General features: G+C 49.7%; 1 protein-coding gene across 2 annotated transcripts in view; it reads left to right on the top strand.

Annotated features, from left to right (window-relative positions):
• FBXO31 (F-box protein 31) overlaps positions 1-17,494 on the top strand; it is a 42,209-nt gene that overhangs the window by 7,591 nt on the left and 17,124 nt on the right. The window contains exons 2-4 of one of the 2 annotated variants that reach the window (XM_055305547.1): positions 5,488-5,559; positions 8,471-8,557; positions 15,647-15,723. In XM_055305547.1, coding sequence (XP_055161522.1) covers positions 5,488-5,559; positions 8,471-8,557; positions 15,647-15,723 — 236 coding nt within the window. The remainder of the gene's footprint in view (positions 1-5,487; positions 5,560-8,470; positions 8,558-15,646; positions 15,724-17,494) is intronic. The other variant, XM_055305549.1, reaches the window with a different exon arrangement.

Here is a 17,494-nt window from a genome sequence, read left to right as displayed (position 1 = left end):
TTATTATTATTTTTTTTTAAAGGAGGGGGAGGTCCTCTCTCCCACCAGCCCCTGCCCTTCCTTTGACTTTTTTTAAGCCTCAAAAGTAAAAGTGTGGGTTACCTGGGTGGCTCAGTGGTTGAGCGTCTGCCTTTGGCTTAGGTCGTGATCCCGGGGTCCTGGGATCAAGTCCCACATCGGGCTCAACTGCTGAGCCGCCCAGGCATCCCAAATCATTAAAAAAAAAAAAAACAAAAAAAAAAGTCTGCTGTGGAGTCTCTGTCCATGTTGCTTTTCTACCTAAGACTCTTCCATGCTTTCGTGATGCCTGTGGACTCCCATCTCTGCCATCCACCTCTCTCCAGGGTTGAGAGAGAACCAGATTTATCTTGTATGCTCACCAACTTGCTGTAGATAGCGTCTTAGTGCTGTGCCTGTCCAGTTTCGCATTTACCTGGAGAATGAGACCAGGTCCCCTCTGGCAGCCTCTCAGTACCGATGCAGTGTGCAGGAGACTAGTGCTTACTTTCTTTGCCACATTCTGCTCCGACATGTGTGCATATGTCAGTCATGGGTCTTCACCTTCTCTTCCAGGGAAGGGGACTCAAGCTGAGGTGTGTCTGTGGGGTTCTGCAGCAGGGAGGGAGAGAGAGGAAACTTCTAACCGACTCCCCCCATAGAAACTAATCAGAGTTATGCATGATCAGAAATGTGCTGTGAGGACAGTTTTCACTAGAACCCCTCACACATCCCCGGGCTCCTTGGAGAGGAGCACTTGGCAGCCCCAGGCAGTTAGATCACAAGAGGCTTACGTGTTGACTTGACTCGAGCCAAACTACTACCCTGTTCTTCCCTCTTGGCAAAACATTTTTCAAATAGCTTTTTGGAAATTTTCTGATTGGAATATTTGAAGTGGTAATTTAATTTTTTTCTTATGAGGATATACATACAATAAAAATTAACCCTGTGGAGTATCTTTAAATGTACAGTCCTGTGATATTGAGTACATTCACTTGTGCAACCATTCTCCCTTCCCACCTGCCCCCAGTCCACCTCTAGGACTTGTTCATCCTGCCCACGTACAGCTCTGTTCTGGTTACACCCCAGCTTCCAAGGACCTCATGGAATTGTCAGGACACAGTGTATTTGTTTGTGGGGTCCTAGTTATTTCACTGAGCACGATGTCCCGAAGGTTCATCCATACTGCAGCAGGTAACAGAGTTTACCTCCTTTTTAAGGCTGAATAACATTCCATCAGGTGGATGGACTATGTTGTGTTTATGGGTTCACCTGCCAGCAGACACTTGGGATTGCTTCCACCTTTTGGATATTGTGGAGGCTGTTGCCAAGAGCACGGGTGCAGAAATACCTGAGTCCCCCCTTCCAACTCCTTGGGAGCCCTGCCATAGCAGAATGAGAGCTGGGTCCTACGGTAATTCTGTGTTCCCATACTGTTCTCCACAGCGGGACCGTTTTGTTTTAGAAATTTCCTCAAGTCCAGCTTATTCATTTTTCTCCTTTCTCAGCCTTTTTTTTTTTTTCATTTTAGAGTAAACACTTTTTTTTAAATTTTTTTTAATTTTTATTTATTTATGATAGTCACAGAGAGAGAGAGGCAGAGACACAGGCAGAGGGAGAAGCAGGCTCCATGCACCGGGAGCCCAATGTGGGATTCGATCCCGGGTCTCCAGGATCGCGCCCTGGGCCAAAGGCAGGCGCAAAACCGCTGCGCCACCCAGGGATCCCTAGAGTAAACACTTTCAAAAAAGAATTGTTTAAGCTCTTTTTTATAATAGATTAGCGGGGATTTTTTTTTTTTAATTTTTATTTAGGTAATCTCTGCACCTGTCATGGGGCTTGAACACACAGTCCTAAGATGAGGAGTCACATGCTCCACCAAATGAGCTTCCAGGGGCCCCATCAAGGAACCGTTTTTTTTTTTTTTTTAATTTTACTCATTTATTAACGAGAAACAGAGGCCAAGGGAGAAGCAGGGTACCCACAGGGAGCCCTATGTGGGACCTGATACCAGGACCCTGGGATCATGACCTGAACTGAAAGCAGACACCCAACCCATTCAGCCACCCAGGCGCCCCCAAGGAAACTTTTTGAATTGACAGCCTGTAACACCAAATCCAGTACTTGGGAAGCATCTGTAGGCAGCACAGTGTGGTATGCTAGCTTTTAGTCATCATAGACAGGATCTGTGCCAAACGGTAGAGTTCACACTTGGTGGTTTTTCTAGAAGGAAAGATATGTGGTACTGGTGAGTACGGCCTTAAAGTTACATGTTTATTTATTTTTAAAGATTTTGTTTATTCATTCATGAGAGACAGAGAGAGAGAGGCAGAGAGACAGGTAGAGAGAGAAGCAGGTTCCATGCAGGGAGCCCGATGTGGGACTCGATCCCAGGTCTCTGGGACCACACCCCTAGCAAAGGCAGACGCTCAACCACTGAGCCACTCAGGCATCCCACCTTAAAGTTATTTTAAGAGCAGTTTCCCTTGATGACTTATGGGAACGTTTATAGAACATTAGAGGATGTGGCACTGTTCTTAGCCCCTATTTAAAAAAAAAAAAAAAAAGATTTTCCCGTCAGGTGGAAAATACCAGACAGTTCTTGTAGGAACAGTTGGGTAAAAATGACATTATTCTTCTTTGGTGCCTTTATTGTGACCTTTTGGGAACATTAAGGAAAACCTACTAAAAATTGCTCCATTTATTAGCACTACATCCTAATTTTGCCTTTTTCTGATTGTTCATGGTGTTTTTGTGGATGCTTTATCTGCCTGTGCAACTTCACATCCTATGCCATATGAGCAATACCATTTCTTGACACAGTGGACAGAAATTTATGATGAGCTAGCCATCCTGGCTAAAATCCTCATAGCCACTTAGAAGCATTGTTACTGACAGGTTGGAGTGTGCATTGGACTCTGATAACAAAAATCAGAGGGCAGGTCAGCAGCCTGGGCCCAGAGAAATGCCTAAGGAGCAATTCCAATGCCTCACAAAGGCCTGGCTATGGTCTTCCAGGTGCATCAGCCTCAGGAGCACGCCTGGATGCATTTTCAGGGCTGTGCCCCATACTTGACCACTGGCACTGAGAATCACACATATTAAAAAAGTGCAGTTCAGAGGAGAAGACCTCTTCCCCACTGTCATAGTACTTTGTCAACGAGATAGTAAGAGACTCTTTCTTCCTTGTCTGTCAGCGCCTGCAGCAGTAGCATGCTGGAATCGAGAAGGGGAGCTATCCTTTCAAAACCACCTGGAAACAAACTGAAGCCTCTACCTTGTTATGCAGTAACAATTTTGAAGTGCATTGTTTGCACAAGAGAAAGCCAAAGTGTCTTTAAAGAGAGCCACGCAGGGAAGCCCCAGTGGCCCAGCAGTTTAGCGCTGCCTTCAGCCTGCGGTGTGATCCTGGAGACCTGGGATCAAGTCCTGTGTCAGGCTCCCTGCATGGAGCCTGCTTCTCCCTCTGCTTGTGTCTCTGCCTCTTTCTCTCTGTGTCTGTCATGAATAAATAAATAAAATCTTAAAAAAAAATAAAGAGAGCCAGACAAAGTAGTGACCGCTGACCAGGGACTTTCAGGAGAAGCCACGTGGCCGTCATGGACATCACAGAGCCAGCAGGAGATGGTGAAGATAGAGAATATGAACAGAGCCCTTAGTGAGAGCAGGGTAGACCAGTTGCTTCAGTGTGTTCTACTGATTTGGGTGGGGGGTGGCCCATTCAGTTGGTCCGTGGGGTGTCCTGTAGGGGTTTTGATAAGTGGTGGTCTCTCAGATGCTGAGACTTGTGTTGCAGGCAGGTGTTGCTGTGTCCCTTCCCCAGATTCACAGCCTATTTTATCCATCTGTCCTCACAGGTTCCTACCACTTGCATTATCCTCCACAATGGAGTCCATATTCTTCTTGGCAGCAGGATAAAACATATACTTTTTTATTTTTCTGCCCAGTAGTGAGCAAGGCTGTGATTTTATGGCTTAGGAGTCTTTAACTTCATGTCTGTTCATCAGCAGAGGAGGAAGAGAAAAGCAGGTGTCCTCCAGGCAGGCCCTGTCGGGAGAGACATTGCTGAGCAGGTGCCTCGCCCCAAATACCTTCTCCCCTCTGTGTGCATCTGGAGCTTTACTTGGTGTATTGTGGGAAACCTGTCAGTTCACAGAAGCATTTGGGCTAATACCATCCATTCTGTTGGAAAAAAACAGACTAGACCGTGGGAGGATTTAGGCACCATTAGGAGAGACGTGATGAAGGGACCACCCTCGGCCACTGTTGGCCATACCTCATCAGTACACGTTTCAGGTGGACTGCCAAGATGCCAGCCTTGCCCAGCCTTGGCGCCCCTTCCTGTAATGGAGGTGTAGTGCTGATCACAGAGGTGGCTGTCCTGTGAAGCCCCAGCTGAACACCTGTACCCCGGAGGAGCACAGGGAGAGTCCTGGTGGGGATGGTGTGAGTCCTGGTGGGGATGGTGTGAGCCTGGGCAGGGGGGCGCTGAGCACACTCCATGCTAGGGCTGTGCTACCACAATAAGGCACCCCATCCAGGCTTCAGCTGGGGGTCCTGCACCACAAACTCTGGTCCTTTGTGCAAGCCACAGGCCTCTCTTTGTGATTTCTCCTCACTGAAACAGACAAGACAGTAGCAGCTCTCTCAGGCTTGCCAGTAGGGTCAAATGCAATGGTGCCTGGCCCATGCAAAGGTTGGTACCAGGCATGTGACATCACTGTAGCTCTTGGCCTGCTGGCAGTCTTGGATTTGTGGTGATTAGTTCAGTACATGCTTTCCTTGCAAAGCCTGCTGGACCCAACCCTTAGGACCTGAGGTTTCCACTGGAAAGCTGCGGTGGGTGACTTAGAAAAGTGGGTTGGGGTAGGGATGGGGAGGAAGAAGCAGGACGGTGCGGTCAGCCAGGTGAGGATGGGGAGGCAGAGAGGGTATCAAGGATCTCTGTTGCTGGCTGGGGTCTAGGGGCCCTGGTGCCAGAGGGACGTGAGTGTGTAGCTCCTCCTTCCAGGCTCTCACTTGGTCTCCCATCACGGGCCTGTGGCTTTGTTTAATGGAACGAGTAGCATGGTGAGCCACAGTGCAGGTTCAGGGGGACTTCATGGGACTCTGACACCGAGAATGATCTCATTTCCACGGAAACATGTTTCTGGACCGCTGAGTTTGTGCTGTGCCATCTTCATAAGCTGGGGATTGTCTGACTGGTTTTATGCGATTAGGTTTCTAGAGCTTATCAGAATAGACAGTGCAGATAGTTGTTTTGTCACGTGTGGTCTAAACATAGAATAATGGCTTTCCTGGTGAGTGCGGGTGCTGACGGCATGTGGAAGTCCCACAAAATCTCCCCAGCAAGGGAAAGACTCTGGGAAGACAGGGCCAAGACTTCAGCTTGCGCCTTCCCCTTCTCCTTCCCTCCCTTCTGTTGGTCTGTCTGTTTCTGTGGTCTTGTGACTTTTTGACTCTGATCTCCAGCAATGTTTCTTGTTGCAGAGTATGGCGTTTGTGAGAACCTGCGGAAGCTGGACATCACCGGCGTGTCTTGTCGAGATGTCTATGCCAAGCGTAAGTGACCCTGTTGCCCTCCGTGGTCCCCTTTGTTCCAAAGGCAGAACGAGCACCCATGATAGGAGTTCAAAGAATGGGACCCCCAGCCCTCGTTCCCTCCTCAGATCCCCGGTGTTGTAGCTGATGCACCATGGACAGTGCTGGTAGCTGCAGCACTAAGGGTGGGAGGCCTTTTCTTTGTCTCTGGGGGTGTCTCGTCTTTCTTTTTCACAGGTAATGGTGTCTTCTGTTAGGTGCTGAAGACCATTAGATCTGAGAAACGTGGCTGTATGGAAAACAACCCTGGGGTGCTTCAGAGGCATCCCTTTGTCTGGATTCCGGGCACGTGGACAGCAGCTTCACTGAGAAGTCTGGCCGTTCCCGCAGGCTTCCTTGGCCAGCGAGGCTGGCCTCCTCAGACCCTGCCTCCCTGCAGCCCCACCCCAGGTCCCCCTTCTGGGGCTCTGTCTGCCCTGCAGTCTATTGCCAAGTGGGGTAGAGTCTTCAGACCCCATTTCCTGTTGTGAGGCTGTGAAGATCGCTGTTGGCCTGACACCACTCAGGAGCTGCGGCCCAGCACTGAGCCGCAGGGAGAAGCTTGTGGGTTCACCCCTCAGTGGCTGCCTTGGGCAGTATTAGCTCCCCAGGGCTGGGGATCAAAGAGGGGAGTAAGACGGTGACCCAGTTCTCTTTGGCCTAAAGTAGACTGTTTATTGCTCTTAAAAGGGCCTTAAGGTTTCATCCTAAATCCATCTTGCTAGATTCTTGGTAGATTCACATTCTTTGGAAATGTTCTCCATTGAAAGCAGAACCGGTAGTGCTCCTTCGAGGGTGCTCAGACCTGGGAGCTGAGACCACAGTCTACACGGAACATGTCTGGTTCAGGACTCGGAAGGACGCAGGTTGCTGACAGCCAGTGGAAGCCCTGGAAGTTCCTCCAGGGTCGGGGGCATGGGCTGCTGCCTTTCCATGTCCCCGTTCTTAGCGGGTCTGTCACTCAGGTTCTCCTCTGAGATGTCCCTCGTTCACATGGCTGCAGGGGAGCATGGAGCTTCCATGTAGAGCTGGCTCGGTGGGAGGCACTGGCAGTGCTTCCTCCTTGGATGTGGTGGATGTCGTCGTCGTCCTGTTAGTTCCTTCTGTCCACACTGTGATCCGTGGCAGTTTGGGTTTGTGAGGTGGTTGGTGTTCTGAGTTAGGATTTGTGCTTACATTGGGGAGCTTTTCCATCAGCAAGCTGGAGGTTCTTCATGGACCTTCCTCTGGGGTGCCAGGGTGCTCATGACATGCACAGCTCAGCTGTGCCCTCTGACCCCCCCCCCCACCCTCCTGATCCCTGGCCTTGGCCCCCACTGCTGACGACCTGCCAGCTCCTCCTTCTCTGTGGGTACTCAGACTTGGCTTTCTTCTTTTGCTTCTGCTTCACTTTCTACCAGCCTAGAAAGACACGTGTCATGGGACGTGGGTCTAGGGGGCCCTAGCAGTCATATATCCTGAAAGCCTTATCCCTTCCATGTCTGCTCATCTCCGCAGCCAGAACAATACTGCTTTGAACCTTGCAAAGCCCAGATTCCAGAAGCAGAAAGCCAGTTCTGCCCCCTGTCTCCTGTCCTCCATTCTATGGGTGCCACATGGCCCTGGCTCCACCCTTGGTTCCTCTATGGTTGCCCAGAGCTCAGTATCTTAATCCAGCCAGAGTGTGGAACTGGAGGGACTAACTCTGGCTATCAGCATTAGTGCTGGGGCAGGACCCCATTCTGTCCACAGCAGTCTCTGTGTGTGACATGAAACAAAGGTATCCTGGCTTTTTTGGACAGTCAGCTGGTTTCTAGAAGTATCTACTATTCAAGTTTTTATCATTGGACTGCTTGAATTTGTTAGGTCATTTGACAATATCATCTGAAAATAGTTTGAAGGCACAGTTCTCTATATAGGAGTTGAGTAAGCGTTCAAGACAGCATCTGGAAGAAGGCAGGTGCCAATACCTCCCGGGTGTGGGGGCAGATGTGGGAACTAAGGCCCCCATGAAGCTCACTCAACTCAGTTATGCTGTCCCGAAGAACACAGGTGGGCAGGCAGGTGGGCAGTGGCTGGGGGTGAGCTGGAGTGGGGTGAGGGAGAGGGGACGAGGCCAGGGTGAGGTGAACACGCTCACACATGCGTCTGGTATACTGGGCACATGGACAGGCACAGAAGAACATTTGGAGATACCTTGACCCCTTAAAAATGGTTGCAAAATCCAGGTAATGATTACCTTATTCAGTGTCTGGAAGTGCTGAATCCACCCCAGTCGTTGGCGGCTTCAGTTTTTGTGTTCACAATGCAGGAACTGTGTGTGTGTGTGTGTGTGTGTGTGTGTGTGTGTGTGTGTGTGTGTGTGTGTGTGTGAGAATTTGCTCTGAAGGCCTTATCGAGGAGAAGATTGCTTAGCTTCTGAAATGGGTGATGGAAAGAAATCAAGGTTGGTACCTGGCAGAGATAGGTTCAAGAGTGAGTAGGCCTGAGTTAGGAGGCAGGCAAACATCCCCCTTAATCAGAAACAAAACACACACAGACAGCACATGGTCAAGGAGAACGCCAGGTGTGGACCAGACAAGGGAGAGATCAGTCAGGCACAGGGGTTCCCTAAATGGTCCCCCAAGTATCCCCCAGCCATAACCTTGGGTCTCCCACCTCCATCTGTTCCCTTGATCTGTGGCCATTGAGAGGGAGGGTCCTGAGCTTGCCCGCCATTATGAGTTTCTGGTGTGGCTCCATTGGTTAATGAAGACAGGCCATCCCAGGCAAATACTTGCATCCTGAGGTTTTGGGGGCTGCTTATGTAATGGGAAGTGTCCATTGTCAGTGAGGGAGGGTGTTAAGTCATGGAAACTGATCATACCATCCTGGAAGCAGAGCCATCTTTACCCTTTCCCTGCTGTCTGTTCAGGTATAAACCCTCGCGTGAAGTCGGGACGTTTCATGAAAATTCTTCCCGATTACGAGCACATGGAGTACAGAGATGTTTACACCTGCCGTACGTACCTCCTGCTGGCTTTGGCTTTTGCGGGTGAGCACGGCCGAGAAGCTGCATGGAGAGGGACCTCTAACTCCGGGCACAAGGACTGCTTGGGTGTGAAGAGCAAGCTGCCCTCCTTGGCTTTTGCTGTTTTCTTACCTTTGTTGTTCTCTGTGGCTCAGCCACAGCTGAGGCCACACCTGAGCTGTGGCCCTGGGTCGGCTACACACATAGGCCGGGATTGCACAGAAGCTTTGGGGTTTTTGGATAGTACCAACAAGACCACTCTGTTGATGCACGTTTTAATACTTATCGTTCATTGAGGCTAAGGGGAGAGGACAGGGTAGAAACTTTAAAACACTTCTGCTCCAAAATTAAATGTAAGTGGTTTGCTTCTAGATATCATTAGTCCATCACATTATAATAGCATATGTGAATTAAAAAATGTTATACAAGATACACAACACTGGGCAGGAGTGAGTAGAAGCAATTGATTATTTGCTGATTGGCAAATAATCTGATTCCTCTCTTGATTGGCATTTCTTGAGTCTGGAAATTTCCCTGAACTGTATTACACAAGTCTTAGCTCTGTTAGGTTGAACTCAGGTGGAAAGTGAGTGTCTGTTGTCAAGAAGACATCACATGTGTCTGCTAACACTAAAGGACGTTTTTATGTTCCTAGAAGCACACTGCTCCCTGCTATTGCTCATACCCCTCTGAACCCTCCACCCTCTGTGGAGGGCCTGCTGGAGCAGACCCGCTCCTGAGTCTTAGATACACAATTTCTTTTTTTTTTTTAATAAATTAATTTTTATTGGTGTTCAGTTTACCAACATACAGAATAACACCCAGTGCTCATCCCATCAAGTGTCCCCCTCAGTGCCCGTCACCCATTCACTCCCACCCCCCGCCCTCCTCCCCCTCCACCACCCCTAGTTCATTTCCCAGAGTTAGAAGTCTTTATGCTCTGTCTCCCTTTCTGATATTTCCCACACATTTCTTCTCCCTTCCCTTATATTCCCTTTCACTATAATTCATATTCCCCAAATGAATGAGAACATACACTGTTTGTCCTTCTCTGATTGACTTACTTCACTCAGCATAATACCCTCCAGTTCCATCCACGTTGAAGCAAATGGTGGGTATTTGTCGTTTCTAATGGCTGAGTAATATTCCATTGTAGATACACAATTTCTAACAAAACCTATGGGAGCAGAGGAAATAGAGTTGCTTACAGGATCTCTTCTAACTCCTGTCAGATTGTGGACATTTAGCTGAAGTGTGCTTGCTGGTCTTGTGGTGCTCGGATACCATCCTGGTGCCAGTGCGAAGATGCCTGGACCTAGTTAGCGTCCTTTGGAGTGTGTACAACAACTGTGCATAGCTCCTGAGAACACTCACCTCCTTCCGTATCATCAGGCCCAGAGCCCATCTGCTTAAATGGAGACCAGTAACAAGGGCGCTTGTCAGTGTATAAGAGCAGGTGTAAGGAGCTGGCTGGGCTGTCAAGGGGGTCGGATGGGTCAGGTCTGGAGTCTGAGGCATGAATTGGGTTCTTTCTGAACCCTGTCTGAGGTCGCCTCTAGCATATTTTGTCATAGATTAATCCACACCCACCCTCCCACTTAACAGTCAGTGAGCAACGGTGCCTCATCCAGCCCAACCTCCCAGAAATGTCCACTGTGACGGCTGGCTTGTGAGGACCTTGGGACCTGACACTGTTTCTGTCTCCCTTATCCACTTGTCCTTTCCTGGAGCTCTTGAGACCCCATGTTCACTGGTCCCCTGGTTTCTGTGATCTCTGTTGACTGAGTGTAGACACTGTCTCCGGGGAGAGGCAAGTCAGCCTACCTAGGCTAACCTTTGAGGAGCTTTGTGGTCCCACATGAGCTGCTTTTTGCTGTATCACTTTTGCTTATTCTATCAGGCCACATGTTGCCTGATACTCTTGGAAGTCCCATGTAGGGCATTAGGAGCATTGCGGGGATGCACTGTGTTCACAACATAGCTAACGTGTTTGTGTGTGAATTGATTGTGACTGTGTAACCACAGGGCTCTGGGTTTTAAGGATCCCCCCTAGAATTCTCACGGTGCTCCAGATGGCTCTAGTAGATAAAGAAGTTTGATGGAACATCGTGCACCCCTTGGGGAGGAGATGGGTAGGCGACTTTGAACATTTGGGCTTGGATGACAAGACATCTGGCTGCACAGGTAGAGCCTGACGGGAAGGCTCCTCCAGAGTCCAGACTGCCAAGAGCACACGGGGCATCCTCAGGAAGGGGGAGACCACTGGCAAGTATAGCAACAGGAAGGTGCTCCTCCTCCAGAGTGCAGGCGGCTCCAGCAGGAAGTGCCTTTGAGAGAGGGCGGCAGCCTGCCCATCACCTGGCCGAATTCTTAGAGCCTGTGCAATGTTCTTTCTCATCTTGGTCTGAATGTAGATTCTGTGTCCTGCACCTTGACACTGTTCCTTTATTAGTTTGGTGGGTTTTTGATGAAGTCTTTGGGGTTTTCTACATACAGTATCAAGTCATCTGCAGGCAGTGACAGCTGTACTTGTTCATTTCTAGTTTGAATGCCTGTTATTTCTTTTTCTTGCCTGGTCATTGAGGCTACAACCTCCAGTGCTGTGTTAAATACAAGTGACGAGAATGGGCATCCCTGCCTTTTTCCTGGCCTTAGGAGAGGAAAGCTCTTAGCTTTTCTCTGTCGAGTATGGTGTTAGCTGGGGGTTTCTCATATATGGCCTTTATTATGTTGAGGTATGTTTCCTCTTTTGACCCACTTTGTTGAGAGTTTTTTAATCATGAGTAGATGTTGAATTTTATCAAATGCTCTTCATCTACTGAGAAGATACAGGATTTTTATCTGTTTTTTTGTTAATGTGGTGTTACCACATTGATTTGTGGGACATTGAACCATTTATTTATCCCTGAGATAAATTGCATTTGATTATGGTTAGTGATCCTTTTAATGTACTGTTGAGTGTGATCTGTTTGTATTTTGTTGAGGATTTCTGCATCCCATTCATCAGGGATATTGGCCTCTCATTCTCTTTCCTCTTGTGGCCCTCTTGTATCAGGGTCATTCTGGCCTTACGATATGAGTTTGGACATGTTTCCTCCTCCGATTTTGTTTTAATTTACCAGAAGCTACTAGCAAGTGACAGGAGATACATTAGTTGCCTTTATGATAATGCTTTGGACAGGAGGGACATATGGGAGCACCCCCACCTGGAACCCCTACTCTGCTGTGTCAGGAGTGGTGGTCTAGGAACGCCCAATGGCCGTGCTGGTGGAGAGCCAGCTGTCCCATGTGAGGCCACGGCAGCCGTGTGCAATAGCGACAGTGCGGCAGAGAGTCGGCTCCCAGCCCATGCTGCGCCCAGGACAGTCATATCTTTTGGATTTAGTGTTGTCTTGTGCCAGGAGTTTCCCGCTTGCCTTCTTGAGCGGCCTTCCTGTTAGCAGATGAGAATCGCTGGCACTGATGAGGACAGGGTGTCTTCCCGTTAGTGCTTGGGTGGAGAGGTCCCTTAGCCAGCTTAGATTGTTTCCCATTTTGCGGAACAGGGGACGGTTTCTTATGTTTTTTTCTGAAGATGGCCACATTGACCTTGGGAACAACAACAACAAAAAAAAAACAAAAACCTGAGTCCTGCTCTGTGGGGCTGGAGCAGCAGCATTTTCTTGGTTTTCACGAGTAATGGAATTCCCTCGTGTTGAGGCTCTTTCTGCATGTGAACTGAAGCTCTACCGTGTCCTAACGCCCATGACAGTAAAGCACCCAAAGGGTCTGAAGCAGTCACCTCCCCATCTCAGGCCTGATCCTGTTCTGCCCAGACTGTAACCTGATCCTGTTCTCTCCTGACCCATGGTCAGCGGCTGTTTGGAAGCATTGTGGGGAGGCTCTGTGCGAGCTGGGGGTCTTCCTGCAGGTGAGATGCCCCTTTGGGTCTGGGGAGTGCCTTGCACCAGGACATCTCATCCCAGGCTCGTCCTCTGACTGTGCAGGGGCAGGTTGAGGGTCCCGGGGAGCATGAGGGAAAGTGCATGAACACATGCACACTCCTTGTATTGCTAAGAGGCTGGCCTTCCCAGCAGGGCTCCAGGCATTAGCAGATGACTCCAAACGTGGCCCCTCTCCCGGTGTGGACACCCAGAGTGTTTGTGTGTGATTCAGGTGGACACTTTCAGTCTGGAGGCACCCTGGGCTCAAGCTGGACTTGATTCTAGATGGTTGTATTTTTTAAAGTATATCTCCTAAAACACAGACTGTTAGGAAATGGCTTGTCCTGCCCAGAGGTTAGTGCAGAGGTTGCCTGCTCATAGCCTGGTGGGTAGTGCTGGTCTCTGATTCTCTCTTGGACGGTCTGGAGGGTGGTCTCAGGCTGAGTGAGCCAGTGTTGTGTCAGCAAGAGTCATGAGGGGCACAGTGATTTTTCTAACACGTGCAGAGCTTATACATCGAGACCCTGCCACTCTAAGCAGACATCTGGGAGGTGGTGTTTTATTTCAAAGAGCTGTAGCTTGGGGATCCCTGGTGGCTCAGCGGTTTAGCGTCTGCCTTTGGCTCAGGGCGTGATCCTGGAGACCCAGGATCGAGTCCCACGTCGGGCTCCCTGCATGGAGCCTGCTTCTCCCTCTGCCTGTGTCTCTGCCTCTCTCTCTCTCTCTCTCTCTCTCTCTCTCTCTCTCCCCCCCCGTGTTTCTCATGAATAAATAAATAAAATCTTTAAAAAAAAATAAAGGGATGCCTGGGCAGCTCAGCAGTTGAGTGCCTGCCTTCGACAGAGGGCGTGATCCTGGAGTCCCATGTCGGGCTCCCTGCATGGAGCCTGCTTCTCACTCTGCCTGTGTCTCTGCCTCTCTGTGTGTCTCTCATGAATAAATACATCTTAAAAAAAAAAAGCTGTAGTTTTTATCACTTATTAGAGCATAAGCATGGGGAGGGTCAGAGGGAGAGGGAGAAGCAGGCTCCCCACTGAGCAGGGAGCCAAATTAAGGCTGGATCCCAGGACCTGAGATGATGACCTGAGCCAAAGGCAAATGCCTAACCAACTGAGCCACCTAGGTACCCTTAAAGAGCTGTAGCTTTTAAAGCAAAACAGGGAACTCTCCCTTCAAAATTGCCAAGAATCTTTCATGTTCTTTGAACATCCAGGGTCTCCAAGATGGTAGATGGATTTGGAAAGAACCAGACCATTGCTAAGCAGTCAAGCTGGGGACTAGGGAAGGAGGAGACAAGAGGGGATGGTCGTCATGCTGAATGGGCCCATTTATTTACTCTCCAATATTCTATCATGAATCTTTGAAAACCTACTAAAAAAATAGAGGGGATTGTAGAGCAAACACCCACTTACCATCACCAGATTCTACAGCCCTCAGCAGCACTTTATTATCACGCAGCTGTCCATCCGTCTGTCTCTATCATTCCACTTTTTGGTACATTTCGAAGTAAGTGCCAGATCCTCTCTTATTTTATCCCTAAATCCTTGAGTGTACTTGTCACTGTCTGGAGTTCACTATTTGCTTATGGTTTCTGATCTGCCCCCTTTTTTTTTTTGCTTGTTTATTAATCACAAAAACTATCAGCGTATGCCAGTAAGATAACCAGATTGCCTGCTGTGCCACTTGTAAACCGAATCAGATTGCACACAGGATGCACGGCAGGTGGTTGGAGACCGTACACGCTCATCTGGAAACCTGTGTGCCTAGGCTGAAACCTCAGGTGGCAGTATTTGCCAGCCAGATGTCTGCATACTTCAAAGGCCTGGCCTGCTTCTGGCCTCAGCATCCTATTCCCTGTACCCTAAAGCCAGTGGTGACCTGGTAGCCGCTGTCCCGTCTCCAGTGTCCACTTGGCCCTGCTGGCTGGGGCTTCCTTCCCACAGAATGGCGTAATCCTGCAGTTCCAGTGCTCAAGCCCATCCCTGGCTCCTGCTATGTATTTGCCAGGGTTCGCCAGACAAACAGAGCCAGCTTCTTTAGATAAATTTATTGTAAGGAATTGGATCCCACAATTAATATAGACTAAAAAGTCCCAAGATCTGCTGTCAGTAAGCTGGGGACCCAGGGGAGCTGAGGGTGTCGTTAGAGTCTGAAATCTGGCTGGCTCAGCGCCATGTAAGAGCCTACCTTTCTGTTTCAAGTTCCAAGTTAAAGAAGACTGATATTGAAGTTCACACAGGCAGACTTTCCTTGTTTGTGGAAAAGCCTTTTCTTTCCAGGCTGTCAACTGATTGGACAAGGCCCACCACATTAGGGAGGGCAGTCAGCTTTACTCATTGCACTGACTTAAGTACTAATCTTAATCTGAAACATCTTCACAGATACACCAAGAATAACATTTGACTGAATGTGTTGTCATAGGTCACAGGTGGTACTGTCACTGACACAGGGCTGTTGGGTTTGTGTGCCCAGAGCAAGCTTTTCACTGTAGTGGTGGTTTTTGGTCCAGTTGCTTTATAGACACACGTCACATACAGATGCCAGTATCCCAGCATTAGAAGAATCTAGGCCCTGTCTGCCTTATTCCTAGGAAGGACCTGTCTCAATTGTTGATTCCATCACTGATGGGGGGCTCACTACTTTACAAGGGTGCTCATTCTGTTTTTCAAGACAGTGTCTTTGGCACTGATCACTTAGGGGCTGGGTTTCAAAGCAGCCTGGTTGTCTGTTTTGTTACGGTTTTCTTTTTTTTTTTTTTATTTTTTATTTATTTATGATAGTCACACAGAATGAGAGAGAGGCAGAGACACAGGCAGAGGGAGAAGCAGGCTCCATGCACCAGGAGCCCGACGTGGGATTCGATCCTGGGTCTCCAGGATCGCGCCCTGGGCCAAAGGCAGGCACCAAACCATTGCGCCACCCAGGGATCCCTTGTTACGGTTTTCAAGGAGACATTTTCCTTCTTAGAATTCTTTAGAAACTTTTAAAGATCTGCTGAAATCCACCTTTCTGTTCAAGGCTATGTTCCCGGCCTCCAGGAGTCCCTTGTGCACAGTTCCCTGCTCCGTGTCTCATCCTCTCCCTTGGTTCCTGTGAAGTGCAGACTGGCTGCCTTCAGTGTCAAGTCTTTCTCTCTTTTTTCTCTGTCTCCCTGTAGTGCTTCATCGATACAGACACATTCTGGGATTGTGGCAGCCGGACATCGGGCCCTACGGAGGATTGTTGAATGTGGTGGTAAGTCTGGGAGTGCGGCAAGCCCACTGTCGCCTATGTGATGGCATGGCAATCATTAGGGGCCACATGCTGTTCTGTAATTGGTTCTTAGCCTTCTCATTGCATCCTTGGACTTTGTGGTTAGGAGCCACCAGTTGGCACAAGGGCGTCTTTCCTCCTGTATCCTGGTCCCTGCTCCCTGGACACCTCAGGCCCTTGTGCACGCCCACAGGACACTCTAGTTTTGGGGTGTGCACTGGTTTATTGTTCTAAATGAGGAGCCCTGGGAGCCTCGGATGCTGGCCCTCTGGCCCTCGGGGCCGCATGGGGTATCGGAGCAGGTGACCCATCACTGAGCCCCAAGGCACACCCCAGCTGTGACTCGCTCTGTGTGCCTTGTTTTGTTCCACAAATGCTTATGAGTACTTACCTTATGAGTAAGACATATCTAGCAGCCAGGGAGGCATGCTGACGTGCTGTTGTGTCAGAGTGAGTTACACAGCAGGCACCCTGGCCTCGGGACCAGGAGCCTCAGAGCAAAGTCAGAAAGTGGGGCTGTGAGGCCCTGGTTTTAAATATTTTCTCACCTACCACAATAATACTGGTGTCAGGTCAGCATCCCGGATGGGTGGGAGAAACAGCAGTGAGCACTTTGTGGGAAACCGTGTTTCTACCATCTAGAAGCATCTCCCCACAGAGCCTGTACACTCACTGTCTTAGCTTCCAGGGGCCGACATTCCAAAGACCACATACCAGGTGGCCTAAAGCAGCAGAAATGTATTCTGTCACTCTTCTGGAAGCCTGACGTCCCCAGTCGGCATTCCTGGGCTGAGATCAAGGTTGCAGGGCTACTGCTCTCCCTCTGAAGACTCTAGGGGAGCATCCTTCTGCCTCTAGCAGCTGCGGGGTTCAGGCGGCCCTCTGCTGTGGTCTCCCTCCTCCTGCCTCTGCCTCCGTCCTCCTCTGCTCTCCCCTCCTGTGTCTCAGACCTGTCTGCCTCCCTGTTATGGGGGTGCAGGTGATGGCGTTTAGGGCCTGCCTGGGTGACCCAGAAGCCTCTGAAGAGCTTTTCCTTCACATCTGTAAAACCCTCTTTTTGCCATGGACAGTGGTGATGCTCATAGGTTCCAGAGAGGATGTGGACTTCCTTGGGGGTTGTTACTTAGCGATCCAGATGACAGGGAAGGAAGAAGGGCCTTTATTGGGGAGAGATGTGGCCAGCAGCGCCCATCCTGGTGATCCATGTTAACTAACCAGCAGTGGGACTCTGACACAGCCCCTCCTCTCTGGATCTCCTGCCAAAAATACACAGCCTGGATCCAATCACAGGCACCTCTTCACACAGACTGACCCTGAGGGTTGAGCCCCAGAAGCACTGCCCTCCGCCTTCTGAATATCAGGCTCACCGAAGGCAAGAAGGGCTGATGAGCTGAGCACCGGGAACAAGGGGGGTCAGGGCCAGCAGAAGAGGACCAGAGGGGACGGCCTGCCTGGCGGGAGCAGGGGCTGCTTTGGAGGCAAGCACTCTGTGCTGACAGTAGCCTGACTGCAGTCCCATGAGGGGCCCTCCCTGCCAGGCTGCTACTGAGAGCAGAGTTTCTGGTTGCTCTCGCTGCCTATTCTTTCCTGCAGTGGTAGACGTTGTTAAGGAGTTACCAGCTGGATGATTCTCTTCCTCAGATGAGGTCAAGCTGGTCAGATGGTCCTCAACCACCAGGTCTTGTAGGGATGTGCTATGGCTCTGTGTCTTAAGTTCCTAGTGTTGGGGGTCCCCCCTCTATACCCACCCCAG

The sequence above is a fragment of the Nyctereutes procyonoides genome, unplaced genomic scaffold (assembly GCF_905146905.1).
Source record: "Nyctereutes procyonoides isolate TBG_1078 unplaced genomic scaffold, NYPRO_anot_genome, whole genome shotgun sequence".
In the NCBI taxonomy this organism is placed as follows: Eukaryota; Metazoa; Chordata; class Mammalia; order Carnivora; family Canidae; genus Nyctereutes; species Nyctereutes procyonoides.
The sequence above is the reverse complement of the archived record's forward strand: the minus strand, read 5'-3'. Positions and strand labels throughout refer to the sequence as shown.